Here is a 27,612-nt window from a genome sequence, read left to right as displayed (position 1 = left end):
CTCAATCTCTACATGTCGGGAGAGCACATGTCCGCACTGTGTTCTTTTCTATAATGTCGCTCACCGATGTGAACAGCACGTGGCGACAGGTCGTATCTGCCGCGCTTGCGTAGGCATTTCACTGAGCATAAAATGCGAGAACGTCCTGCCGCGCTCGGCTGGCGTCATTCCGTGCGCTCCCGCTCCCAAAGTTGCTGACGAAGCGCGACCGCTCTCGCGTGAGCTCGAGCTGCGGGAGCAACTCGCCGGTGGCCAGCACAGCAACAGCCTCGTTTGCGCCATCGCCCCTGATGTTCGGCGTTGCATAGTGGAAGAATGGGCGGCGGTCGCGGAGAGGGTCTCCAGCGAGGCCTCCTCGCCGAGCGCCTGCCGCAAGACGCGCACGGCCGTCCCGTCCGCGGCACTCGGCCGCCCCGTGCAGGATGGGATGCTGGGTCCTGCTGCTGCTCCTGCGCCTCGCCGGTGAGAGCACCCACTCTTCTGCTCTGCGCGCGCTGAACACGAGCGGGCGACTAGACGCGGCGCATCATCAGCGCCCATCTTTGGCTGCGCGCGCGTATGCAGTAGTTATCGCTGACTGCGACTTTGCGTTTGAGATTTCCTAAACGCGACAGACAGACAGCACGCGAAAGTTGTGGCTAGCAGTTAACAACAGTACCGCGCCGCTGTTTCGAAAAAAAAAAAAAAACATGTAATTGGTTCAGGTCGTGCAAAGCGCTCGGTTTCAGTGCGCACATGCACAGTTCGAGCGAGCGTGCGGAAGCCGTTTGTCTGTGCGTGCAGCAAACTTGATGGGATGTGCTATTCTCAGGATTGCTGCACCGGTTGTTTTTTGAACGCGATGTGGTGGATGGCGAGGCTTTGAATTTTGCTGGTCACGGTTTCAGAGGGCCCATGCGCTCGTGGAGCGGAGCGCATCGGAATGCACGTTTTGCTTGCAGCGTAGTATATATGTTATAATGCTCCCTCAGCTCTATGCTGCCAGAGCTCGAAAGCAAGAGCGGTGTTCGGGTACTATGCGCCCTAATTGCTCTGCTGCGCGCGGAAGCTTTGCACCATATAAGCTGCTCCGTTGTCCCATGTCTACGGGTGGTCGGAGTCAACTTTTGCTTGTGTAGCCATCTGGAAGCCTTCAAGGCGCGCTAGCCTCGAATGGTGGATGCTTGCGCATAGTTCCAACGCCACGGTTTAAAAAGAAATACAGCTTCTTCGGACGCACCAATACTGTGCCTTGTTTCAAATTTAGAAAATAAGTATTCTTTGGGGCAGGTTGGCGGCAGCGCGACCCGCCGTGGTTGCTTAGTGGCTATGGTGTTGGGCTGCTAAGCACGAGGTCGCGGGATCGAATCACGGCCACGGTGGCCGCATTTAGATGGAGGCGAAAACATCCGCGTACTTAGCTTTAGGTGCACGTCAGAGAGCCTCTGGTGGCCCGGATTACCCCCATTACTGCATGCCACGTAATCAAATCGTGGTTTTGGCGCGTAAAACCCCACTTTTTTTGTGGCAGCATAATTGGAAAAGGTTGAGGCACAAAACACGTGACCACAAGGAAGACAGCACGGGCGCCCATCCCGTCCATATCGACTTTCTTGTGGTCTCGCGTTATGAGCTTCAACCTTTTCCAAATTAGAAGTATTAAGACATGATATAAAATTAATTTTATGTGTGAGTCGGCACATGGAACGCCGTCCAAAATGTGCTGTTTTTTCAGTTCTGTGTGCTTCTAAATGACTACCTCAAGGTAAACTATGCGTACTACTTGGCAAAATAATATATTGATACAGATATGTATTTCTAAATATGGCAAGTGCTCCAAGTTTCAAGCATGTCCGGAGGTTATTGTATACGTCCTCGTGTCACGACTCCGGCGATCTCGCTTTCGAGCTGGAAAAGCAAGCTTAATTTAAGGAATGCCACAGCCTCTGTGAGCGAGACATTTTACAGGGTGTTTCACGTAACCTGTGCCGAGGATTTAAAAAAAGTGGTTAGCCGCGGCTGAACGAAACAAACAGCATATTGTTTGCCGTCATGTGGCGCTCCTTACTTTTTTTTTATATTCCGCTTAATTAGTTGACTGAATTATGTAAAGTATTTAATATTCACTTTAGGGCCAAGTGCGTTTCGTTGCGTTGTAGAAGGGGTTCAGAAACGACCGATGCTACTTTTTGTGGCAGCGTACATGCTGCGTGGCCATTTTTTTCGGCGTTTTAAGAAAGCCCGCGAAATATGAAATAAAACCACGCGACCGCGCTCGCGCGCTATCGCGTTGCAGCGCTCTCCACCGTGCGTCGAGCCTATCGCTTATCAGGGAGGACGGCGCTTCCTCTCCGTGTGCCGCCGCCAAAGATGCTGACGCGCTGTGAAGCGGATACCTGGAGCTGCGGCCGCCACGGTCAGCGCGCACGGTTCTTTTGCACGAAGCGCGGTTGAGAGCGCTGCAGTACGATAGCGCATGAGCGCGGTCAGGTGTTCTTATTTCATATTTCGCGGGCTGTCTTTATTAAATGCCGAAAAAAAAAATGACGCAGCATGTACCTTGCCACAAAAAAAAAAAAAAAAAAAAACGGATCGGTCGTTTCTGTATCCCTTCTACAACGCAACGAAGCGCACTTGGCCCTAAAGTGAATATTAAAAATTTCGCATAATTCAGTTAACTAATTAAGCGGAATATAAAAAAAATACTCTAAGGAGCGCCACATGACGGCAAACCATATGCCGTTGGTTTCATTCAGCTGGGGCTAACCACTTTTTTTGAAATACTAGACACTAGTTACGTGAAACGCCCTGTATAAACACACACACACACACACGCACACGCACACGCACACACACACACACACACACACACACACACACACACACACACACACACACACACACACGCGCGCGCGCGCGCGCGCGCGCGCGACAGGAGCACGACATAATCACGACAGAAGCCTAAAAAAAGACAGTAGGATTCATCGTAACAAACATTTTAAAAAGTCAAAACATGGTGTTTTGCGTCCCACAGCTGCGTACAGCGCGAAGGACAAGGACTGCGATAGAGCTAAATCTAACAGCACATTCGACTGGTCGTTTCAGAAAGCTGCGACAGCGCTACAAAAGTCGTGTAATACAGCGACCAAGCTTTACTGCGAGCATTTTAAAAAGGAAGAGATTCACTTACGATAATTCAGCCATGTCATCACCACTAGACTTGCTTATTCTTGTAAAGTTGTCACGTACGCGGCTTTTCGTAGCACTGCCAGAGTGATCAGAAGAGACCAATCGAATGTGCGGCAAAGTATACGCGAGTGCGTTTCATCCTGATGGCAACGCGGTCGGGAATCGAACTCAAGACCTCGTGTACATCAACAGAACGTCGTAGCAACTGAGCCAACGCGGTGAGTGTAACAAGGTTCAACAGAATGGAATTAAATTCTGGGGTTCTACGTGCCTACACCACGATTTGATTACGAGGCACGCCGGATTATCAGGCAATGCGCGGTACATGGGCGTTTTTGCATTTCACCCCCGATCGAAATGCAGCCGCCGCGACCTCGTGCTTAGCAGCGCAACACCATAGCCGCTAAGCCACCGCGGCTATGTAGGGCTGCTGGCACTTGGGCACCTAGCCGGGGAAAGCAGATATTGGGCTTATTTGGGTTGGTTGGTGCCCTATTTTTGAGTAAAGTAAGCGGAACAAGATCACAGATAAAGAACAGAAATCCCCAGGCTCTAATGAATCAGTCCATTCCTGGGGCTCGTTTAATGCGGAGAGTGCACCAAGTATGCCCCCTCGCCCCGCCCAACGATGCAACGTGTTATGCAAATCTTGTTCAAGTTCCAAAATGTTCTCAATTTGGCCAATTTTGTGCCACTTTTGTGCAGTCACACACATACCCTTAACCGGCTTTTTACTGCATCCTAGCTTGCTTAACTTCCTCGCGCGATCGGGCCCTCTGTCTGTCTTTCGTTAATCTGTTCCTCCGAAATGTACAGCAACAGCATAGATACAGCACGAGCCGAGCGATAAGCACTTCGCTCGCTGCTGATTCCTTATCCAAATTTTCACTTTAGGCAACTGAGTTGGCGCCATTCTATCCTCACGCGCTTTCGGCGAGGAGGTAATGGTGCGAACGTACGGAACGCAAACTCATTTCCTGTTGTCGCAGTTAAAGAAAGAAAGCGCACGTGTCTGCGTTCTTGTCCTGTCCTTGCAAACCTTTATTTTTTTTAAATTTATTCCGACTGTGGCTCTTAATTATGGTAAAGGATTGGAACGCTGCTTTGGAGCACAAGTTTTAAGTTTGGCGGTACTTCCTTCCGGGGCGACGTGTGTACTGACGTGATGTAACCCGATCGAAGCTCTCGGGCTTCACCATCCGCTTACGATTACGCTTTCACTTTCTGACCCTGCAGCCACTCTGAAATTTGAGGCAGCACGTTTGTTACCATACGCGGTATATGCGATAATTTCTGCTTAGAGTAAAAGTAAAGAGTAAAAGCGCGGAAACTACGTCCCTGGGAAAGCAGAAAAAGAAAGAAGAATGCGCCGCGGTCGCACAGCGACATGGCATTGCACTGCTTAGGTCACGAATTCGATCGCTGGCGTGGCGGCCGCATTTAGATGGGGGCGAAATGCAAGAACGCTCGCGCAATGAAATTACTTGCACGTTAAAAAACCCCAGGTGGACGAAACTGATTTGGAGTCCCCCACTAACTCATAGTTAGATCGTGGTTTTGGCACGTGAAACGCCAGAATTATTTTTTTTTTTTAAAGGAAGAAGGCATTGCAAATGATGCGTCAGAACGTAGATGTAGACTTGTCGTGAGAAAATAGTGTTCCCATGGTATCAACTGAGTTAAGCTATTTCCTCACAGGCAGTCGTAATATACATCGTGTGCAGTGCAGTTGAGGTCTTGTGTATTAGTTTGTACCACAAATCTTTTATTCGCGCTTTATGTATGTGCTTTTGGCGTTGAAAGTTTACAGGGAGCGGAATCCACGAGAAAGCTCAATTTTTGCAAAGCCAGCGCACGCAGCCTAGAATTTAGAGTTGCAGCTTGTGGTAAAGTATGGACAGTCAGCAGAGTCGTCCAATCCTTCTCTCTCTCTCTCTCTTTCGGTTTGCAGAAGCCGTGCCCCGTGAACGTTTGACGCCGATTGAACGTAACAGTTGCAACGCGTACAGTTCACTTACGGTTTCTATAGTACAACTGGCCTGCTCAAATATTGGCCTGATCGGCTTCACATATCTAGATAATAAACTCAATAGATAATAATAATAATAATAATAATAATAATAATAATAATAATAATAATAATAATAATAATAATAGATATTAAAGTATTACTGAACTGGGTACTGCACTGCATCATTACGCAGAATTTCGCAAATCGCAGAATACTCCACTCATATCCGAGATCATAAAAAGTGAGATTTTCGGCAAGAACAGAGCTGCATGGCTCTTTATTTCGTCGCCGATGAAATTCAACGTGGTGTTAAAACACAAGCTTGCACGGCGCAAGGGCATTGTATGACTTACAACAACCAGTGAAGCACGTCTTACAATACAGGTGGAGTTTTTACCGATGGCGTTGTCATCCTGCATTACTGAATACCAGCTATAAAACCTTTTAGACAGTTCACTCTGTGGTCCAGGAGTAAACGAAGGAGACGAAGAAGCTACCTATATACAGACAGCACGCAGAGCATACGCAAATTGTCAATTCTCTCCCCAATTGTCCTAATTCGAACACACTTGCAAAGCCAGAAGGCCAGAAATCGGGTCATGGCCAAGGAGAACACAAATTATAATACGTTACGTCGCAAAATCGACCTTGGCAGGATACTTAGACACTCCGAGAGGCTTCTGCAGCGCGAAGTTCATGGATATTGGTACAGGTTCTTCGATATAAACCACCAAAAAGGTATTTGTTAGACCGCATCTGTAACATAGTCACAAAGGGCCACGACAACACTCTTCTGCTTGGTGATACACGACAAGACTTGAAGTACTTCGGCCACAAACGTGTTTGCTGTCGCAGCAGGACGCCTGAGCCAATAATCCTTGCGACAGGTTTATTTCTCTAAGCTAAATTACCGTCTGCATCCAGTCGTAAAACATGTGCGGAAGGCATCAATAAGGAACAGCGTGAAACAATCGAAGAGGAAAAACAGCATTTGCAAAAGCATTGCGTGTCGATTTTTCTTTTTTCTTGTGTTGCGCTTGTTTTCTTTTCTCTATTTTCTTTCTTTTTTGTTCGCTTGTTTGTTGCTGCCGTGCGCTACACGCCCTGCATGGTGGCCTAGCGGCTATGGTGTAGCGCTGCTATAGGTCACGGCATAAAATCCCGGCCACGGCGGCCGCATTTCGATGGGGGCGAAGTGCAAAAACACCGGTGCACTTAGATTTATGTGCACGATAAAGAACCCCAGGTGGTTTGCTAAAGCGCAAGCCTCACTTTAAGAGAACGTTGAACAGTAGGCACGAGCGCAAACGTCCCTATCCGTGTCGACTTTCCTGAACGCATTGTACATCTGGGCCGGAAACACGAAACGGAACGTGTTTTGGTAGCCCTACAGAGTTGCTGTATACGAGTATACGCTCCCAAAGGAACTGAGGGGCATAAACAGTTCAGAATAACTGGACTCTAGACGGTGACGATGATGGCAACCACTTTGGAACGGGGCGGCAGCAAATAGTCACCTAACCTGCTTGATCTAATCAGGTTTTACTACATCAATCGCAGTCTATCATTTTGGCTATCTCTCCTTAGTCTTTTCTTTCTTGATTAAAACCTATTTCTCCTAATTGTACAGTTACCTATGTCTGCAATGACTCCGTTTCTGTCAATGTATTCCCTGCTTTTTTTTTTCTTTTTTCATCCAATACTCTAAACGTCTCTTGCGCATCTCGACTGTAGACTAGTTAATGCTTCCATCGGTTTTTAATACCAGTGCTTCTGGAAAATGGACGTTTCCTACGCGTCTCGCTTGGTGAATACTTTCGCATTCCAAGGATGTAGCGAGTTGTCTCTGGACTTTCGCTGCAGCAGACACACGCCTTATCCTGTTGCGAATATTTGTTCCGGTATGTTTTTGTCCTCAGGCCTCAAATAGCAAAGCACTGCTCTTTGTGTTATTGTACCTTTGTGTTTCCCTTCTGATTTCTTTCTTGCCGCATTTGTAAATTTCCCGTATAGCAGCGTATGGTGAGGTGCCGTCTAGTGAAATTTGACGCTGTCCGCGTTTCTCCATCCCGTGCACTGTGCAGCTAAACAAACGCAGCCCCGCTATTTTCCAAAAGCCTTTTCTTTTTCTCTTTTTCCTTTTCTTTTGCACTTGTAGGTTAGCACTACGAAAAATCTTAAAGAAGCAAAGAGCCAGACAGAGCACAGGCGACTGTATACCCACACACCCCGCCGCTTTCTTTCTCACGTCTTCCAAGTGAGCTTACATAAGCAGTCTCGCCTGGATGTAACCTGGCATTGAAGCGCGCACAACGTGCGTGCCACGTCGTGGCATGTGCGGCGGCACGCCTCCTTTGAGGCGCTTTCAGGTGCACCCTTTTCGGCGTCCAAGCTGACCCGTCGCAGCGCGCGGCGGGAGGCACAGCAGCTGCCAAAAGCGCGGGACCAAAAAAAAAAAAAAAAAAAAAGAAAACGAACGAACGAAGAGCAGAGCCGCCGCCCAGCGCTGGCTACATGCACGGACGAGCGGCTTTGATGTGCACCACGGGCGAGATAACGGCCACCGAATTACAATTAACATTCGTGGCCAAGGTTGCGTCTGTGCCCTCCCCACTCGAGCGCGCCTTCGCGATGCGATGGAAGAGATTCGAATCTAGGCCGAGGCGCCTTTTCAGCCCCTTCGCGAAAGGCCGACAGCGACAATAAAGGAGGGAGGAGATCATTCGCGGTTCCGCGTCCCCTGCTCCTGTTGCAGCGTGACAGCGGAGCTAGCCACCACCCTGGGCGAGGGCAGTCGGCCGGACACGGCCGGACACGGCGCGACCCCCCTCCTCCACACGTGGTCACTCGGGGAAAGGCCGACCTAGCACGTAACGAGAGGCGCCTCGACAGTGTACACCTTTCTGGGTAGTTGCGTCGTATCGGGGACCTACATATGGGGCGTACACATAGCACGGGCGCCGGAATGCACTGTTATACAGATGCACGATCGAAGCACAGTTCCTTTCCTGCCAGTCGGTCGTTAAGGGTAACAGGTCTCCTTGTCCTGCGGGATACCGCGCGGCAGGGCACGTATCTCCAGTGGCGTTAGCCCATTTACTGATAGCAGCGACCGCTGAAGCAACTTAATAACCGTGGGTCAAAAAGAGATTATATCCTTCACTCATTTTACCAGGTACTTAGTCAAAAATATTAATTTTTAAGAAGAATATATAGTTATCTCTCTTTTGTTTTATTTTTTTTTAAGCGAGGGGGGAGGGGACACATAATTTGCTTCGGTGAACATAATTTGTGCGGTAATCATTGAACTATATAATTAACTAAAGCTCACTGTTTCACACTGTGATTAATATATGGAATATAGTGCAGATGCGGAGTTTAAGCCAGTAAATGCTCAAGACAAGTTCAGTGCCCAAGAGTCTACAGCACCAATTTCGAGATACATGTCCGCAAACAATTAATTATTTTCTCAGAAAGCCTTTACTTACTGGACAAAACCATGCGGAATACACTTTGCGGCACGTTTAGAGACGAATATCTCGGAAGTGGTTGTAGTTTCAGGATTTGTGCCAAGTAGAAATGCGTTCAGCCATGTCAGGCGTCGATTCTGAAAGTTTAATATATACCTTGAAATAAAAAGCCCTCCAATGATCAAATTTCTGTATTTGAGGGTTAATGAGTGATATATGACACAATGTAGGGTGTCCGCTGGTGCGATATTGTCGCCGGAAGGATAAAGTTTACCTACTGCAATGTTCATTCTTTCTTTTTTTCTTTCAGGACAGAGCTTAATTCGTAGAAACGCCTACTGTGTCTCGTGCATCAACGGGACACGCCCTCAATGTACCGTGCAAGCTCCATTTCGTTTTGTAATCCTGCTCCGGTGGTTATCACAGGATCGACTCTAGGATCGACTCTAGCTAAACGCGCCTTTGGCTATATCCTTGTCCCGTACATGTGTGACCCCATCAAAGCGGTCTGCCGTGTCGCGGTGCGGTGATAAGCTTAACCTTGTTCTGCCAAAGATACAATATTCTCAGTGAAAGCACTGCAAGAGCGCTTCTAATGGTACGATATTGGGGTTCTGACTGCGGAGTAATGCTGTTGACTGGAACAAACAAGTCCAAAACGAAAGCGTATCAGTTGAAGACTAGCGTGTCGTTGCACACAAAGTAGGTCACACGCCCATATTAAGTGTACACGTGGAAAGCGCTAAAGAGGAGCGCCCCTTTCACTGTCCGCACTGCCGCGTGCTGCGCGGTCGCGAGATCGCGGAGACAAACGAAGCGTGCAACAGCGGAGCTGAGGGCGGCGCCCGAACAATGCTGCAGTTGGGACAGCAGCGTCCAGAGGCGGGGGAGGGCAGCAGCAGAATGATGCGTGATGTCGTAATACGCATATATGCCGCTTAGCACAAAACAGAATCGCGTATGAAAGCACACCCATTTTGCGAATGAATGGGGCGAAGGACGCCCTTCACAAGTACCACGCAAGGTGATGACACCGCTCTTCTCAGCCTCAACTACGCGGCAATTAACGGGACAATCGTTAATTGCAGGCCATTTCATATGGTGCAAGAATCTCAGCGCAACTTCGTTTCTGTCGGTTCACAAGCTAACATGCCTTTCAACCATTTGTGAGGTAAGGATGGAGAAGTTGGCGCCCAAACCTTGCACAGTGCACAATTAAACGCCCCTGCCCTGCGCATTGGGCGCACGTTAAAGGTCCCCTGGTGGTAAAATTTAATCCCGAGTCCCCTCACTACGGTGTGCCTCGTAATCAAATCGTGGTCTTGACACGTAAAACCGCAGAATTCAATTCAATTCAGTGCGCAATTGCGCAATGGGACTCCTGATTTTCTGTGATATCAGTAAACGCGCCTTGAATACACGGCATGATGTGTCTTGCATTGCGTTATGTTTTGCAGACGCTGCGAAATTAAACGTTGCGTAGCTTTACAGTTCTGTTTGCCAGAGAGTATGAGGGTGTCTGCCATGGACTCTTAAGATGTTGTGGTCCAAAAAAAGAAAAATAACTGCGATAGATTCTGTCAGCTGACCATCTGTATCCGTGTCAGAAAAAGAAATCCTGTTTCTTTTCCGATAGTGGCCTGTGACGCATGGATTGCTGGGTTGTTTTGTTTGTGTTGTTTTTCCTTTATTGTGCGATGACATATATATCGATCACGTGCAATAATACCAACAGTTATAGTATATAGCGCCTTGGTCCCTGTCTTTCTGTCACCTTCTGTTTTCCGTTTGCGCTATTCTGTACATTTTAGATTCCGTCGTGACATTGCTTCGGGGGTGACGTTGGGATTACGTTGTTGGCTACCCAAATAATGAAAAAAGTCAGCTAAGTAGAGTTTCTTGGGGCTGAATGATTACAGAGTGAAGCGCGAACGTGCACGGGGCTAAGGGAGAAAACGCAGTGCCAGTCTATTCCTATTTTCGTCCTGCGTTGATTTATGCTTTATTTTGCTGTGAAGAGGGACCATCATCTTACCAATTTTGCTTGTTTTTCGAAGGGAACATTCACGCATGCGCTGTGCCCAGCGGCCTCACTCATATGCTGAAGATGCCGAAGCGATCTGTGGCCAGCCCCATCGTGCATTCTCCGGAACCGGCATGGCCACGACCTCGGCCTTGGAGGATAACGCAAGGCCGCTCTGGACACAGGCCTTCGGAAGCGTTTAGGACCACTGTGGTCCTCACCGACGAGGAATACTTTGCCTCATTGCATCCTTCAGAGTCCCAGAACAGTCCTGAGACCGCTGACCATAAGCCCTTCTTCGACGGCTATGCCGACGGGAGGTCGAGAGAACCCGACGGAGGCGAACCAGAGGAACCGATGGCCCCAGACCGTGAGGAAGAGGCTGCTGCTAACCAATTGAAATCGAGCGCCGAGGTTCTAAGGGAGCATTTAGAAAGCTTCCTCAGTGATATGAGAAACGACCTCGACATACACTTGAAGGAGAGAGCCAGGGTTCGCATATTCAATGAATTTCTCGGATACGGACTGGAGACACGGTACCAAAACTTCACAGGGGAGCTTTACAAAGATTTGGTAACTATATTGGCTTGCTTGCCTTGAACCTCGTTAGCTATCTGATCTGTGCTATTTGGGTTTTTATGCCAGCCAACTGAAAAGTCTAGTGTAGTTTTCCATCAGTCGATCTTAAGAGCCGCGGCATAACTGTTTAGTGATGACATATGGAAGGCAGTGCTTGTTTCCGGATGTTGTTGCTCTAGCATTGTTGCTTGCGGCCGACAAAAAAGAAAAAAAAAGAGAGAGATTGGTCGGGGCGCTTATCACATTTATTCTCACCACTTCAGGGTATAACGACATTGTTTAAACTAACGAAAACCATCATGGGAACTCAGAATACAATGGATCACTGAAACAATTTATGGTCCACAACATAGGCTAAAATTAAAGAAAGGGCTCTGTATTATAAGATGTGTTTGCCGGCATGCATATACCGCTGACATGCTACTCTGCAAAGGGAGGGGAAAGGGGATCATATTATTTTACAGCAAAGTGGAAAAGAGGAGGAGAGAAGGAAAAACATGTATGCGAGTAAACGATGTCGCTTAACGAGTGTCTTCACTCAACGCCTTTGCGGTCACAAGACGCTGTCACTCCTATAGCACAGGCATTTCGTTGACTTGATAACTTTATTTCAGTGATAACTGTGGCGACAGGTTTTACAAGAATTTCCTACATTCTGCAATGCAGATGGACAACAGCCAGCCGGCATCGGGTGTCAACATTATTGGCGTCCTCTCTGGGAAACGCAGAAGGACCCCCGAGGACCAGCTCATCGTGTTGGGAGCGCATTACGATACGTTTAAAAAAACAAAAGGTGTGAATAAGACTGCCGTATGCCGCGAAACATTAGATACTCGTGTGCATGAAATAGTGAACATAACGCAACCAAGTCTTGCTAATCCCATTTTATTTTATATTCCTTGATACGAACCATCGCATGATACGTTTATGTCGAAAACGTCACCCTGCAAGAGAGATGGTACGCAGATGCGGTTCAGTTATGCGCAGAAACAACTGCTCTGAGAGAACGGCTGAGAGAACGAAACGCATGTCTTCTTCTTCTTCTTTTTTTTTTTTTTTTGGTTGGTTGGTTTTTGCTAACGAGCATTCGCGCTGTTTTCTGGAGATATAAGTATGCGCTTACTAAAGGAATAATCGCGATATATGAAAAGCTTGCTTAAGTATTTAAGCCTGAACGAATGATGAGCGAAACACGCACTATTACTGATGTCACTAAAACGCTGACGAGTCCCAGGTGTCAACGACAACGGCTCCGGTGTCGCAGCCTTGCTTGAGGCGGCGCGGGTACTCACGATGCATCAGTGTGATCTCAACTACACTGTCATTTTCGTCGCTCTGGACATGGAAGAAATCGTAAGTCCTTGTGGCGTTCAAGCACCTTGTAATATGTTTATTATTTAGTTGTGCCCTGCCTAAAGAAAACGAAAATCATCCTATACACAGCTGGAGCTCAAGTCCTTCTTACGCGTATGTGTTTACTATTTCATTTGCACTCCATAGAGACCTGCACACTACTTGCGTGCGTGTTGAAGTGGTCTAAAGAGTAATTACCTAGTCTTAATTTTCAGATATTATGCCCACACGTATTGCAAGCACGACTGGTTTCACCGTACCTTGGAATACTATGGAGAAGAAAAAAGAAACATTATTTTTCTCGTGTAGACTAAGTTCATATACCCGAATTCGATTGGTTAACTGTGATGGAAGGCTCTGTGTTAATTTGTTTACTAGCTGGGATTCGTTAACGGACTTCTGATCTAATTTAACATGTGCTTTAACCTTCCTCCATCGGTTACGGCGCCGCATGCCGTGCTCAGGAATTAAACGCGAGACCTCGTGGTCCGTATCGGAACGCCATAGCCGCTGAATCACCACGGCGAGTGTGTCTGCTTGAGTTCGCGTGAGCAGTTTCCCAAGGGAGGTCAGTTCCTTCAACTTAACATAAAGGACTTGACTTACAGCTGCATTATAGCACAGAGACTATAATATGTTGTAAATGTATTTATCTAATCCTAAACGGCAAAACAACAACTAGCAGAGAACCGGCGCAACAGTAATTTATGTGTCTTATGGCATCGACTTACTGCTTCTTTTCTAACGCGCAGGGCTGCATCGGCAGTTACTACTTCGTGCATGACTTTCTGATCTCGAACGAGCTACTCCGAGATGGATCGAAGTTTCAGGGTGCCATTATTATGGACACCATCCTGCACTACAACGATACAATGTACTCTCAAGACATTCCCGTTGATTTTCATGACGTAAGTTAGCCATTTTTATAAGTCGTATTACAGTTGTATTCATTGGCGTGCGCAGGAATTCTCATTAGCGGGGACAAACCAGACTGCATCGAAGCGCTTTCTCTCCCTCTGGCGAGAGGCAGCGCATTGAGACACCTTGGGCCAAAATATATCTTGCAGCGTCTCCCCCTCCTGCTCTCTCGCCAACGTTCTTTTTCGCGTTATATACACCCCGAGGCATTTCACGGACATTCAACAAAAATTGAAAAGCCACCATGGAATATAATATTAATTTATGCAATAACCGCTTATGACACTTCCACACTGTAGCACGCTAGGCTCTTGTGCAATGTCTTTGGTCCTTAAACGACCTAGAACCATGCACCAGGAAGAATGGCACAAACTGCGTGCCAAGAAACGGTATTAACGGCTTTCCCCTTCTCTACAAGAAAATCTACTAGGTATTGATTTTCACGCAGTCATAAATAATAAATAAGTAGGTTTCATTTCAGAACTCCCCTTTAGCACAAGTAAATGCACCTAAAATGTTACGTTTTCCTATAAATGGATAACAACCTACCCCAAAAATTTGAAGGACGCTTAATCTTAGCCTTTAAAAGTGGAACGCGATAGCATTAAAAGGCCCCTGACTGGTTTTCATGCCTCCCGGCAACTTCAGCTAGCTTATGTAATCGCAACGTTTACCGGGAAACGCTGGCGGCGAACGCTATGCACGAAGGCAAGCTTTCTGGTAGAAACGCGGCCTCTTCCGTGGGTCGATCTCCTGTTGTTTCGCACTTTTAATATTTCAGTCTGATAAGAGCTAACATAAAAGATAAAAGCTGTCGTTTGTTTTTCATTTTTCCCCATTACATTGGTTTGTGGGCTGCCGTCCTCAAAATTCCGAGCACGGACGGACAGACAGACAGACAGACAGACAGACAGACAGACAGACAGACAGACAGACAGACAGACAGACAGACAGACAGACAGACAGACAGACAGACAGACAGACAGACAGACAGACAGACTTTTATTTAGGACCTGAGGTACGCTACCGCTCAAGGCGGTAGAGCAGCGGGCCGTCACAGCCGCGTCGCGGGCCCTCTGGACGGCCCCGACTTGATGTAGAAGGTTTGAGCTCCTGAGCGTGGAGCTCCGTTCCTCTTCGGTCGTGCGTTGAGGACCCTTTAATGAGGGGCACTGCCAGATCATGTGATCTAACGTACAAGCGGCGCCACCATCCAGGCGTGTTGAATCAACGCCTTCGATGAACTGGAATAACTTTGTAAAGAATGAAAGACAAGGTATGAGCAACCTTGGTTGTGGAAGAGTGATTGGATATGCGTGGTTCGAAATTATTTTTTGCGCAAGCGACGTCCGACGCCGGATTTTCTGCGACACGGGGCCCTTAACGCTGTCGCGTTAAAATCTTGCAATGTGCTTTTCAAGGCAGTAGGCATTTTTAACAACTCAGAATGCTAACAAGGTTAACCTGAGTAAAGGTTCTAGCGCCTACATATATCTTCTCCTCACCTGAGCAGAAGCCTGCATTCTTTTGATTGATGCTGAGTGATAGAAACACAGCTGGTAGACAGCGCAATGCCCTGTTCAGCAAAAGGTAAAAGCAAAAAGGTGCTCATGGGATATGTAACTAACGAATGTGTGCGGCATTTGATCCCCCCCCCCCCGCCCCCTTGTGTGCACGGCTACGGTTGTATTACAGGTATACCACTCGTCTGAGCGTCCGAATGAAGCGGTGCGCTCCAGTTCGCTGGCAGAATGTGCCGCCGTAACATTACCATCGTAACGTTCGTGCGTGTAGGCCAGCCCGATGGTGGCGAATGCGATCGTGGCGGACGGCTTCCGCGGCAACTTTCTGGCCAGCATGTCCCGGCGGCGGATGGACGAGCGGTTGGCACTGGCGTTCGGTCGCGCTTGGCGCCGCGAGGACGAACCTCACTTCCGCCTGCACAGCCTGGCTATCCCGCTGGGGCCACAGCCGCAGGCAGCCAGCCTTGCCAAGCACATCAACTTCCTGCGGAGCGACCACGTGATGTTCTGGTACCACAGCCACCCCGTCTACAGAGAAAGCCTCAGCGCCATCCTGCTCACGGACACCGGTGAGGAGATCGTCCCGTGCATGTTTTCGCGCGCTCTCGCACTCTTTCCCACGCGTTTTAAAGGACTCCTGGCCTTGTTTAGTTGCACCAGACAGACAAGTACGGTGCGTGGCACGCGGTGACGATCGTGTCTTCAAAGTCATGAAAACAGCTGGATATGTTGAAAATGATAGCCCGCGCGCCTTCTCGGAGGAGCCGCTCTTCAAGCCGGCAGCGACGACGTCAGAGGCAGTCGTCTCCGTGTCAAAAGTGCTGTCTGCAGCGCGCAAAGAAAGAAAGAAAGGGTGAACGCGGTTGTAAGCTTAAGGATAACTGATTTGAAGAACTTATGAATGTACGAGTTCATTTTCGTATAAAATTTGCTATCAGAACTGTTCCATGTACGCGCGTGCGTACCCTAAGTATACGTCTGTCGCTGTAAAATATTTCGTAACTCGGAAAACCACCTAAAAGCTGAATACACTGCGAAGATGTACACAGCCTAAGTTAGACTGGCGCAGCGCGCATGTACCTTTCTGTGCGAACGCAGTGCATGCCTTCCTCAGTTTAAACATTTATTCGACCCAGACTGGGATATTTTTGCGTTACTTGGGATGCATTCATTAAAATTAACACGAATGCCTTCGAGAGGATACGGAGAAGAGCCATTCGTTTTATTTTTTCCAAATACAACCGTGAAGTATCTGTAACCGAGTTATTGCGCACTAACGAATATCATAACCTTCAAACATGGCGAAAAATTGTACAAATGAAATTCTTTTGCTCCTTAATAAGCCGTAAACTTTCTTTAGATCCTAGCCCACATTACGCTCTTTCTACATCCAGAAAAACCCGTCATTCCCACCCTCTTACTCTCTTTCCTTACTTTGCCAGGACGCATTTTTACAATTACTAGTAGGTACAGAGCAGGGCGTGGAGTTTCTCGAGGCGCTCGACGTTTCTGCGCAGGCGCGAGTAAGAGCGGGTGCGAGAGAGAAAATCTGGGGGCCTTTGCTCCATGGATATCTGACTCTGCTTAGGCACTACGGTGGAGAAGTTTGTTTGCGCGTGTTGTATGCGTTTGTCGCTACGCGTGCCGGCTTTGCGGAGTTTACGCTCGGACGCTGGCTGCCGGCGCGGTGAAACAGGTGAACCAGTGCGCACTGACGCCCCATTTGGGGATCGCTTTGTCTAAAGGTACATCGGACAGATTTTGTCGCGCGTGCGGCGCTGGTGATGAGCCAATCATGCCGGATTATAATTTTGTCGCGCCTTACGCCACTCTACCTTGAAAAAAAAAATGAAAAAAAAAACGCTGATTTTCCCGGGGGAGCAATAAGGGCCGAAGTAGAGGCCGGGCCTGCTCTCCTGGACTTTTCAGGAGCATTTTTGAGTGATCCCCTTTGAGTGAAATAAACGCACAACGTCTTAGCAACCACGCTTGGACGCGATTGCCTGATGTCACGCCGTGAGGATTACTGGCTTTGCGCCTCGTCCACGTTAGGCTAGGTTAGCTTAGGTTTAGGCTATGTTTACGTTAGCTTCGGTTACGTTAGGTTAGCGTAAAAGGCGTTAGGGTGGCGCGGCGTATTGTCACAGCAGTTACGCCATGCGGATTATTCTATTTGCGTCTAGGCCACGTTATGTTCTGTTAGGTTAGGTTAACGTTAGCGTAGGTTGGGTTAGGTTAGGTTAGCGTAAAAGCCGTCAGGGTGGCGTGGCATATTCTCACAACAGTACCGTCGTGAGCATTATTCTCTTTTTGTCTCGGCCTCGTTAGGCTAGGTTAACGTTAGGTTAGGTTAGCGAAAAACACGTTGGGAGGGCGCGGTGTATTCTCGTAGCGGTCGCAGGGGCGTCGAGCATCACCGGCGCCCTGTCAGCCACTCGTGTTCAACCGCGGTTCAACCCCCTTCTAGATTTTCAATATGTGCGGACCGGCCTCTTCCACGGTCCCTCCTGCACCCACGGAAACATCTGCGATGTGTACCACCACCATTCACTGCGCCGGCAGCCAGCGTCGGAGCGTAAACAAACTCGACCGCGCTCCGCAATGCCGGCACGCCTATAGGGACAAACAGAACACGCACTAAGAAACTCCTCCGTCGTGCCTAGGCAGAGTCATATATTCAAAAAGCCTCCACATTTTCTTTTTCGCGCCCGCTCTTACTCGCGCCTGCACGCAAACGTCCGGCGCCTCCGCAAGTGCCATGCCCCGCTGTACTTACAAGCAATTGTAAAGCCGCTGCCACGAGAACCTCTTTAAGTATTCATTTTTTCCCAGTACTATAGAACAATGGAATGCCATACTTCATTATCTCAACTCTGCAGGATCACTTGAAATTCACATTCTCAATAATTCGTTTAGGTAAAATTACTGTTTTGTGCTGTTTTGGTTATATTCTTAAGGTTTCATTTCTTTCCTGCAATGTTATATTGACGTTCTAGTCTTTTGCATGCATATTTACCAGTGTGCCTTAACCCTCCTGCTTGGGCCACAAGGGCTGCAGTATAATGTTAAAAAAAATTTATTCGCAAACATAACAATAAAATTTAAGTTTATCGTTAAGCCACGATAGAAAAACACGTGTGCACTATTTTTGCACTGAAGAGGAAAACGTAAGGAGGCACCTGACGGCCGCGTCTGAAAACGCCGCCGTGACGTCGCACCTATCCGGCTTGCTCGTTGTTCAACCAACTATATAGCAACAAAAAGATAGCAAGTTGGGCGAGTTGGTATACGGTAACATGACCTTGGATTGTAGCGCGAACTGACACGGACAGAGACTCGTCCTGTCTGCTTCTAGTCACTGTCCGTGTCACTTCGCGATACAATCCAAGATCAAACTAGCAACAGAATTTGAGAAATTTTCTAGTTGTCCGCAGTAAGCAGCCTTTCTATTTTTTTAGAGCGCCGTATTTGAAGAAAGACGCTCTCGCATTTACAGAGTCATTGACAACACCCTTCATAAACGTTGCTACACAAGTCCTGCTTGAAAAATGCCTCCCAGATAGCAGAAGGCCCCCGCGCTCTAATTGCGACATCACTGAAGACTACGCTTCGGGGGAAAAGAAAAGTACTTGCCCGCGCCCGCCGTTGAAATGTATAGGCTGCCGACATTCTCGACTGCATGGCAGCCTGCAAGCTTTGCTACTTAGAAGGTGTTGGAGGATGCCTCGTGCCCAAGATGCTCATGCTTTCCTTCTTTCTCTGCTACGTGCCGCTGTCTATAACGTGCTGTTGACCGACTGCCGCGATATGTATGTCGCGCTACAGCCAGACTACTAGCATGTCCGTAATTGCTGCCAATTTAAGGTAACGTATATTCATGCATTGTCCTGACTCGTACGGACTCGTTATTATCGCTTCCAGCGACAGGTCTCCTGGCCGCAGAGAATAACTGCCTCCCCGCTCTTAGCTGGTGTTCTTGTCATTCTTATGCGCATCAGAGTTCATGTCAGAAGTGCCAAAGTCACTTAGTGCGTGACTTGAACGTTCGAAGGGCTTTGCCACTGTGGAATCTCGAAAGCTGGCCAAAACTGTCGTTCTCATTTTTGGCGCGCTCTAAGTACCCTGATAATACAAGGGCCTTACTGCAGTGCACATCGAGTGTGCGACCTGCCTTTAGCATCGCACATCGATTGACAGTGCTAAGCCCATAGCGGTCGAACCCGTGCTACTACTGTTCAGTACGGTGGCGCTCTCTCTTGCAGCAACCACAACACGGAGCTCAATGGTTGACGTTCTTGAATGGTGTTCAATCACGAAATAGCTCTCAGTAACAGGGTAACGTGTGAGGCGTGCCAGAATTTTTATACGAAATATGGTTTGTTTGTTTTTTTCTCTAGCCTGGCATGCTTCAAGGACCCCGTATTTCAAAGGACCTGGGAAAACATTAGAAAATGCACAAAATCTCGCCATGCGTACCCGCTGAAATGAAAGATACGATATGGTAAAACAATGCATGTTCTTGCTGGACCTGCTCAGGAATTTGCGGAATAGGATCAGATGGCCGTCTTGCAGAGCTTCATCCAAACAAGGGCCACGAAAATGAGTGACGTTGGTCATATAGGGACACACGAATTTCGCTGCTATTGAAGGGGGTTTACATGGGCAAAGTCTGCAAGCGCGATATAGTCGCATGCATTGACGCTGACGAGCAAGCTGAGGTGCCTGATCTCCGAATTCGCCGCCACTTATTTTATTAGACAGCTGCCATCGACATTAATGAAAGACTGCCGGCCTCTTGAATGTCTTGGCACGAAATGGAGTTTATAGAGGCCAGAATGCCGGCCTCTTGAATGTCTTGTCACGAAATGGAGTTTATAGAGGCCAGAATCGAGCTGCCAGTGCTGTTTCTAAACCGCAATGACTTGTTGCCTAATCCAGGAAGGAGTCATCAAGATTGGAGAATGCTTCCTTCTTATTTCAAAAGCGACGATAAAGGCACATTGACTAATTCACCTTCGCTCTGCGATCGGCTGAGCTCAGATGGTAGAACGACCGCCCTGGTAAGGTGTTGGTCCCGAGTTCGAGTCCCGGACCGGGACGAATTTTTCTTCAACTGCGAGGCTCACCACTGTCGCCATACTATCGTCGTCGCCTAAGTGTCGTCATCGCATGGTCGTCGCGCCATTGTGTCACACCGTTGTCGTCACTCCAGCATCGTCATACTATGGTGACAGAGATCATGACGACCGTACCATGTTCGTCTTGCAGTCATCATTATGCCATTGTGACTATACAACGTGGTCATTTTGTCGTAGTGATCTTAGTGTCATTGTTGTCATGCTTTAGTCGTCATTTTATCATTGACTGCGTCATCATGCGTGATATCCTCAGATATCGTATTGCAGCTTTTTACATTATAAATGTGTTCTTGCTGGTACAAACAATATCTAACGTAGCCTCTGCAAACACGAACCTAGGCTATAAAAGAGTGCCAGAGAAATGCACATGTGACTTTAAGTTGCAGGAAACTTCAGTTAATAGAAAACGGAATTGTTTTTTCGTAACATAAAAGTAAATATTTTTCGGTTTATGTTGTTATTTATTGTTAGCCTTACTATTTGTTTTAAATCGTCTATTTGAACTAGAAATGTGTGTGTAGGACAAAACGTAGGGGTGGGGGCACGGCGAATGCAGCCTATATGAGCTTGCAGGGTTTTTTAGGCCGCCGCGTAAGCCCTTTTTGAAGAAGTATAGTTGATAACACTGATCGGGACATGCTATAAGCACGGCTACAGTGTGCTAGCACGGTGCTAGGAAAGTTATTCCAAGAAGCACGAGTAGCTCGACGATAGAAACGTGCGTGCGTGATGCTTGAAAATCGTTCGCGCTAACTCCAACTGCCGCCATTTGTTTGCTAACACAGGACCGTTCCGTGGGACAATGCGTGAGTGCTATCACGAAGTATGTGATGACGTCACGGCGCTGAATGACTTGAATCTGCACTTCCTCCGGAAGACCACAAACTCGCTTGTGGCGACCATCATAGACTTGGCCAAGGGATCTTGCGACACAGGTAAAGACCTAAAGAAATTTTACTGACGATCCTTGCATTACGGATGTTAATATAACAATACAGTAAGGTTTCATGAGTGATCCAAATAGCATATTTTGTTACTTTTCGAAAAACACCAGTCAAGGAGTTACAGCGACGGTGAGTCGATCAAACAAGGTGCCCCACAGCTTGGCCGGCAACCGTTGCACGCCTGGCATATGGGACTTGCAGATGTAAGCACTACGTAGGACCCCTGTCTAATCGTACTTTGTCCTATCACGGAGAAAACTTCTTCGGTTTCGTGACAGGTAATTATTAATTCACTATTCTCATGCCCGCTCGTCACGCATCAGGCCTCCTGACGTGATTTGTGCGGGAAGTTAGAGGTAGTACTCCATCTGCCACTCACTCTCGTGCTGCGAAGCGAATTTAGTGCCCCGCTTGTGCCAGTCATTCCAGAATACAGATTGAGATCGACCATCTCAGAGTTCTTTCTAACAATTGAAGAAGACTCACAATGTCACTTTGTTTGTCCTCCTTTATTACTTCGTGCGAAATTGTGTTGTTTATCATTCCTTTCTTTTTTTTTTTTTTTTTTTGCTGTGCCCAACTGTCATTTCAATATGGCGGCGGTGACGCGTGATGTACTGGCTTGGCGGCTGTAGACGGCCGAAGACGTCATTCCGGACTCGCCACGCTCTTTTGAGGCTGAAAATATAGCAAAAACCCGACGCAGCATGCTGCCCTACCGTGCGTGCGCCCGCTTGATCCTCTGCGTTGCCCGGCAAAAGCGCACCGCGCAGTGAAACGGGCTTACGTACGAGCATTCGGGGACGCGACGGACTTTCAATATGAATTTTTTTTTCTTACTTAAAACACAAAGTACTCCCATTAAGCTTTCAGAAATAAGCCATCTTTGCATAGACAGCCAAATGCGTTGAATTTTGCATTTTAATTAAGTTAGAGCAACTGCGGGAGCCATATACAGTAACTTTAAATTGAATTATCCTACAGCGCAATTGCGCCTGAATGAGGCATTTAAGTTATTTTTTCTTTATTTCTACTCTTTTTTCGTTAAGACTTTTTTTTTGCAACTTAAAAAAAAAAGAACAGCAGTTGGCATCCAAGCTACACGGACCGCGCGGGGTTGCTACTCCGCCAGCCAATCACAGAAGCAAGCAAAATTGTCGTCATGCGACCTTTTCAAAATGGCGTCGTACTTTATACCTCCGGAGCGTCTGCTGTTCTTGAAGAGTATTTACATCAGCGGAAGCGATGTGCAACAGACATGGACAAAGTGAATGGTGTCTGAGCATTTCACTCTTCAAAAGTCTGCGGTACAATTCATTTCAGTGCTGAGCCCGTTTTACTCATGAAATTTCACTGCCAACTGAAGTGAAACTTGACAATAGTGGAAGCGAAGCAAGCGTTTTATTTCAGTTAAATAAAAAAATTAGGTTTTACCGCTCCACTGTAATACAAGAGTGAAAACGTATAAATTACATGCTAACAATTTTATCTTTGTGGTTACCGCCTTACTTAGGTAACAGGGAAAGTTTGAACTACGAACTATCTGCAGCATCGCGAAGGAACAGTGGCTGGCGGTTATGAGGGCGTGGGCGGGGCTTCACTGCATACTTAAGTTGTATCCGACTATAGCCCATTTTGACACCCTTCCTTATTCCTTACTGCCTAATAAAATTTAAAAAAAAACTCAGTGCCCTTCGACTTTGTAAAGGATGACCAGCGAAGCTGTGTATGCGGGCCCTATGGCGAACTGCACTTCCGGGTCGGCCCGGCATTGCAGTATCTTCGGGATCGGCCCACGCATGGGGAGTGCTTAACGCCTGCTTCACCTCCGCGGTGGGTCGGCCCGGTATTGTACTATCTTCGGATTCTTTTTTTTCTACACGCGGACACGATAGTGGGGAATGTCTAACTTTGTCTATCGGCTCTGTAAAACGGATCAATTTTTGTTAGAAATTTTGGGACGCCACGAATTCACTTTATTAGATAGTTTTAGGTTACGGGACGCAAGCGGCTTACGTACGCAAGCACTAGGGGCGACGGTACTGCGCGGGTGCGCAGCCACACGTGGGGGCTTGCGCATGCGCAGTAGCGTGGCCCCTAGTTCTTGCGTACGCAAGCCGCTTGCATCCCCTAATCTAACACTCTCTATCGTTTCAACTTCGAGCAAATCGGAAGCCGAAAGAAAAACGCGACAGGGCAGCGACGCAGGCGTTGGCTGTGCGATTGGCGCCAGCAACATTTATCGCTTGCGCTGCGATAACGGTTGCACTGTCACCTTTTAAGCGGCAGCACACGCGGCTAAATGGAATGTTCGCTTGTACGCGGAACGTTTGGGAGCACTGCAGTCACGGCCCGAAAGCGGGCATGTCACGTTGTATATTTTTGTAGTTAGCGAGCGTCTGCAGTAAGCGGGGGAAAAAAATACTTAATAGATAAAAAGTTAGAAACTGTTTAATCGGACGTCTTGCAAACCGCTCAACTTTCTAATAGAAATATTTTGCCTAACTTCGTCGCTTCAGAAGCTGGTTAATTAATCTTGACTAATTATGCAATTAAGCAGAATACAAAAAATAGTGACTTACTACATATAATAGTCAGCAACATGCATTTGGCCGCGTCGTGTTAGTGTGTGTGTGTATATATATATATATATATATATATATATATATATATATGTGTGTGTGTGTGTGTGACACACAAACTGTCTCGAGCGGCCAATCACGCAGAACTTTTTCGTGCATTCGCGGGCTGACTTCATGCTTGGAAAAACACCTTTATGTAGCACGTATTGCGCAACAGAAAGCTGTATCGGCGAGTTTTTCATGTTGCTCTACAATTTTCTCATTGACACTTTTCATCTAATTTTATATTCCATAAGTTGATTAATTAAGACTAATTATGCAATTAGGCGGAATTAAAGAAATGAGCATCCCCAAGCGACAGCAAACTACATTACCATGGTTCTATCCAGCTACGTGTCATTCGCATATCTTTAAAGTTTGGCTCAATTAACGTGGGACATTCTACACTTCTGAACAGTGAAGACCCGGAAACATTTCCGCATTACAAGCTTGAAGTGCATTTAGAGAAATCGACGTCGAGTTTCTCTTTTAGCGGCGACGAGGTGACACAGTTAAGCTTCTGGAAGTAAAACGCGTCTCGTTTCCTGCTGCTCACGAGGGTCGCAAAAAAGGGTATTTGCATGTTAGCACGTCGGCAGATATAGACCGCGCCTTTCCACGGAGTCTTTTATCGTGAAGGCACGAAGGGGTCGCTTGTGCAACGCCTCTTTAAAGATTTTTTATAAAGTGCAGTATTCCACACACCAACACTTTACGACCCTTTGTTATGAACACACCGTGCTGCGACCTGGTGGCGAGCGACGAAATTGACTCGGTAGTATAAGTCGCAGGTCTCCACAGCCGGTCTCGCTTGATTTGTGTTCAGTCTTCATCTCTCAAGTGTGTTTAGGTGTTCAGCTACCGGAAAGGGCACCTTCGTCTCATCTCGACCAGTGTGAGCCCTGTTATTTGCTTAATCATGCAAAAAACACGGAGAAAAATTTACCGATGATTACGATACTCCCTAATGCGAAATTTGAGCGCAGCTGTATAAGTGCTTTCATTTCGCGATATATCGGCTGGCGCGGACAGTCTATCTCGTGCGGCACTTTGCAAACGGAGCGAAGAGTGGTGAGACTGACTCGCTATAATCGGGAGATCGCGAGAGGCAGCGCGGAGATGACGCGCGGGCGCGATTCACAGCAGAAGCCGCAACAGACCTCCGCGCACGCAGCGCCGTTACCATATAGACGACGCGCGCTACTCGTCGCCGCAAAGCCCATCTTGCTCGGCACAACGCTTTTCTTCTCACGCTTTCGCCATACCTTCCTCTTCCGCTTTCCTCCTCGTGCCTTCTTCGCTATCGCCGTCTTTCATCTCCCGCTGTGCTCAGCGTTCATTTTCATCTTTCGCTGCGTTCTTTCGCTCGGTTACGAGGGTCAATGCCGACGCCCGCCGCGGGAGCGGGCACTTAAGAGCTGCGCTCCAAAATGCAGTCCAGACAGTAACACCACGGGCGGTCTGCTCGGCTGAGCGCGCCGTTTTGCATTCACCGCAGGGCCTCGCGTTTTGTACTATACGAAACCGATAAACGCTGCATGGAGGGCGCTGTTTACCGGCGTTTCCGCAGTGCCGCCTGGGCAGCGCATCTCGCCTACATCACCAGTACTGCATCATTTATCGTTTCTAATTTGTGCGTGGATGATGAAATGAATCCTTGACTACATGCTGTATTGTCATCAAATATTTTATACGATGTTCTTGAAAACAAAACATATAAAAGCTAATGAGGCTTTCACGCCTTTATATTGTTGACCTCGTTCACTGAATGGTGTACAGTGCTCACGGAATGAAACACGTCAATTTAGGGCTAAGTAATGCGCATACTTTCGTTTCAACCAGCTGCAGTTCGTGTCACATCGACGCAATTCTGTCGCGTACACTTACATCAGAGTCCTCGTCACCTTTGGTGACCAAATTCCTAGCAACATGACATGGTGCTCTCGCGTACTTTGCACATATGTAAGGTTCTACTAAATGCTCCGTGTCCCATTTCATTCCGTGAGCACTGTACATGTTTTAATTCATTTTCAGTTTTATGTATATTTTTTGTCATATTACAGGTCATTGTCATGTGCACTTGTATATGTATTAGTGAAATAAAGTTCCTAAAGTATAGGTACTGAATTGACCAGGCATGTGCTTTATACCATCCGAGTGGTTGCAGAAGGCTTATTTTAAGGGCTAATGTTGACACATTCAATGCACTTAGGCAGAGACTTATCCTGAAACCAAAACTGAGAAAAGTTTTTTTAACAGTAGATATTAGATCATAGGCAACAACTCCAGAAATTACAGGCCAATAAGATATGCAACATTATAACATTATGGCTTCAAAAATATGGGAGGGGGGGAGGAAGAGGCAGATGGAAGTAATAAACAATTATAAAGCATTTACTGGAATTAGAGGAATAGATCAGCTCAGCCACTCAAAGAGTGGAAATGTTCTAACTTTCACCATTTCGAGGAGTTAAAAGGAGTGGAATTATGGGTATCTCCACTCTCCCAATAGAATGGATTTAACTCTAATTTTCGTACAGTTTTGCCTCAGGGCACACCACTCAGGATATGCGACTGCTGTGGACGAATGAAATGCTAAGTCTTACAATTTTGTGGTCATGTTCTTGCAAGAGCATCAATGTGGAACATTTTTCACACATTACTTTGTTGTATACTACAAGGTTAATTTTTTTTTCATGCAAATCACTTAAGAGCTCACCATCATTTGAAGAATAAAAAGGCCCTCTTCTATGAGAAAGAAATAGACAAATGTTGTACCCTCATTAGCTTGAACCATTCTTTGTCACAGTGTGGCAGTCTGCATAAAGGACACCCGTTTTATAGCTTCTGCCCACTTGATTCTCACTGCCAAAGGCTTGCTGGTGTTACTGAGTGATGGCACCACCTCTTTTGCAGCACAGAGTTTAGCACTACAGCTACGTTGGAAACCAAGTAACAATGCATCCCCAAGAAGAAACATACTGCAGGAAAAGACAGTCATCTTTCTGTGTGTACTGATGTCATTCACAATGTAAATAAAGTTCAGCATTTACCTCTATGTGAAGTTTTCTGTGAACTGAGTGGCATAACGATACTGATTGTGGCTGTTAAATGTGGCAGCTAAAAAAAAAGCATTTTGTTCGTTGCGATTCATTAATTTTAATCATTTTATATAATCCCGTATACAATGGGTTCTGAGGTGGCAGCAATGATTAATTTTCTAGGAAGGCAACAAAGTCTGTAAGTTTAGCTAACTGTTCTTCACTTGGTGTTGAATCTTCATGCCTAACAACTGGAAGAGAGAAAGAGAACAGCAGTTATAAAACATAAAAATTACCAGTTAACTCCAGTTAGCAAATGTACAAGCATTTGTTAGTGCTATAAAAAAACGTGGCCCATATAACACAATACTTATCGGATCAGTAAACCAGCACAAACACTTGAGCTTGCATTACATGTACTTGCAGCCTGCCCACTCATCAACAAAGTACCGTATTTACCCAAATGTAACGCGACCCCAATTGTAACGCAAGGGTCGACTTTGCGAGGGTGAAACCGGGGAAAAAAAAAAAACAACAACACATGATTGTAACGTGAGGGTCGACTTTGCTAACGCACAAGATCAAAGATGCAAAAACGCTAATGTAACGCGAGAAACTGAAACTATAGAACACGAATGTAATGCAGGAAACAAACTATAGGAAAAGTTGAGAGCAGCTTCATTGAAGTACCTGAAAACTATGCCTAATCTTCATCCTCGCCACTGATGTCGCCGTCGCTGTTGTCATCACAACTGGACTCCTCTTTGTCACTAGTTTTTTCCCACAGCAGATCGTCCTCACTTCCGTCGAGGGCATTTGAAAT

The 27,612-nt window shown here is 47.0% G+C and overlaps 2 protein-coding genes across 3 annotated transcripts in view; one reads left to right on the top strand and one right to left on the bottom strand.

Moving 5' to 3' along the window:
* The first annotated feature begins 108 nt into the window (after positions 1-108).
* LOC142566380 (uncharacterized protein YfbL-like) lies at positions 109-26,806 on the top strand. 2 transcript variants are annotated; one of them, XM_075677353.1, is made up of 8 exons: positions 109-462; positions 10,707-11,245; positions 11,918-12,044; positions 12,486-12,604; positions 13,357-13,512; positions 15,317-15,614; positions 20,969-21,118; positions 26,670-26,806. In XM_075677353.1, the coding sequence occupies exons 1-8, from the start codon at positions 423-425 to the stop codon at positions 26,702-26,704; spliced, it is 1,464 nt and encodes a 487-aa protein (XP_075533468.1). In that variant the 5' UTR covers positions 109-422; the 3' UTR covers positions 26,705-26,806. The 2 variants fall into 2 exon arrangements, with proteins under 2 accessions (XP_075533468.1, XP_075533460.1); XM_075677345.1 differs by having other exon boundaries at positions 26,665-26,806.
* Positions 26,741-27,612, bottom strand: part of CSN8 (COP9 signalosome subunit 8) — a 31,074-nt gene continuing 30,202 nt past the window's right edge. Inside the window, exon 7 of the mRNA XM_075677381.1 lies at positions 26,741-27,040. Coding sequence (XP_075533496.1) covers positions 26,961-27,040 — 80 coding nt within the window. The 3' untranslated portion in view covers positions 26,741-26,960. The remainder of the gene's footprint in view (positions 27,041-27,612) is intronic.

This window comes from Dermacentor variabilis, chromosome 1 (genome assembly GCF_050947875.1).
Source record: "Dermacentor variabilis isolate Ectoservices chromosome 1, ASM5094787v1, whole genome shotgun sequence".
In the NCBI taxonomy this organism is placed as follows: Eukaryota; Metazoa; Arthropoda; class Arachnida; order Ixodida; family Ixodidae; genus Dermacentor; species Dermacentor variabilis.
This window is presented reverse-complemented; position numbering and strand designations above follow the sequence as displayed.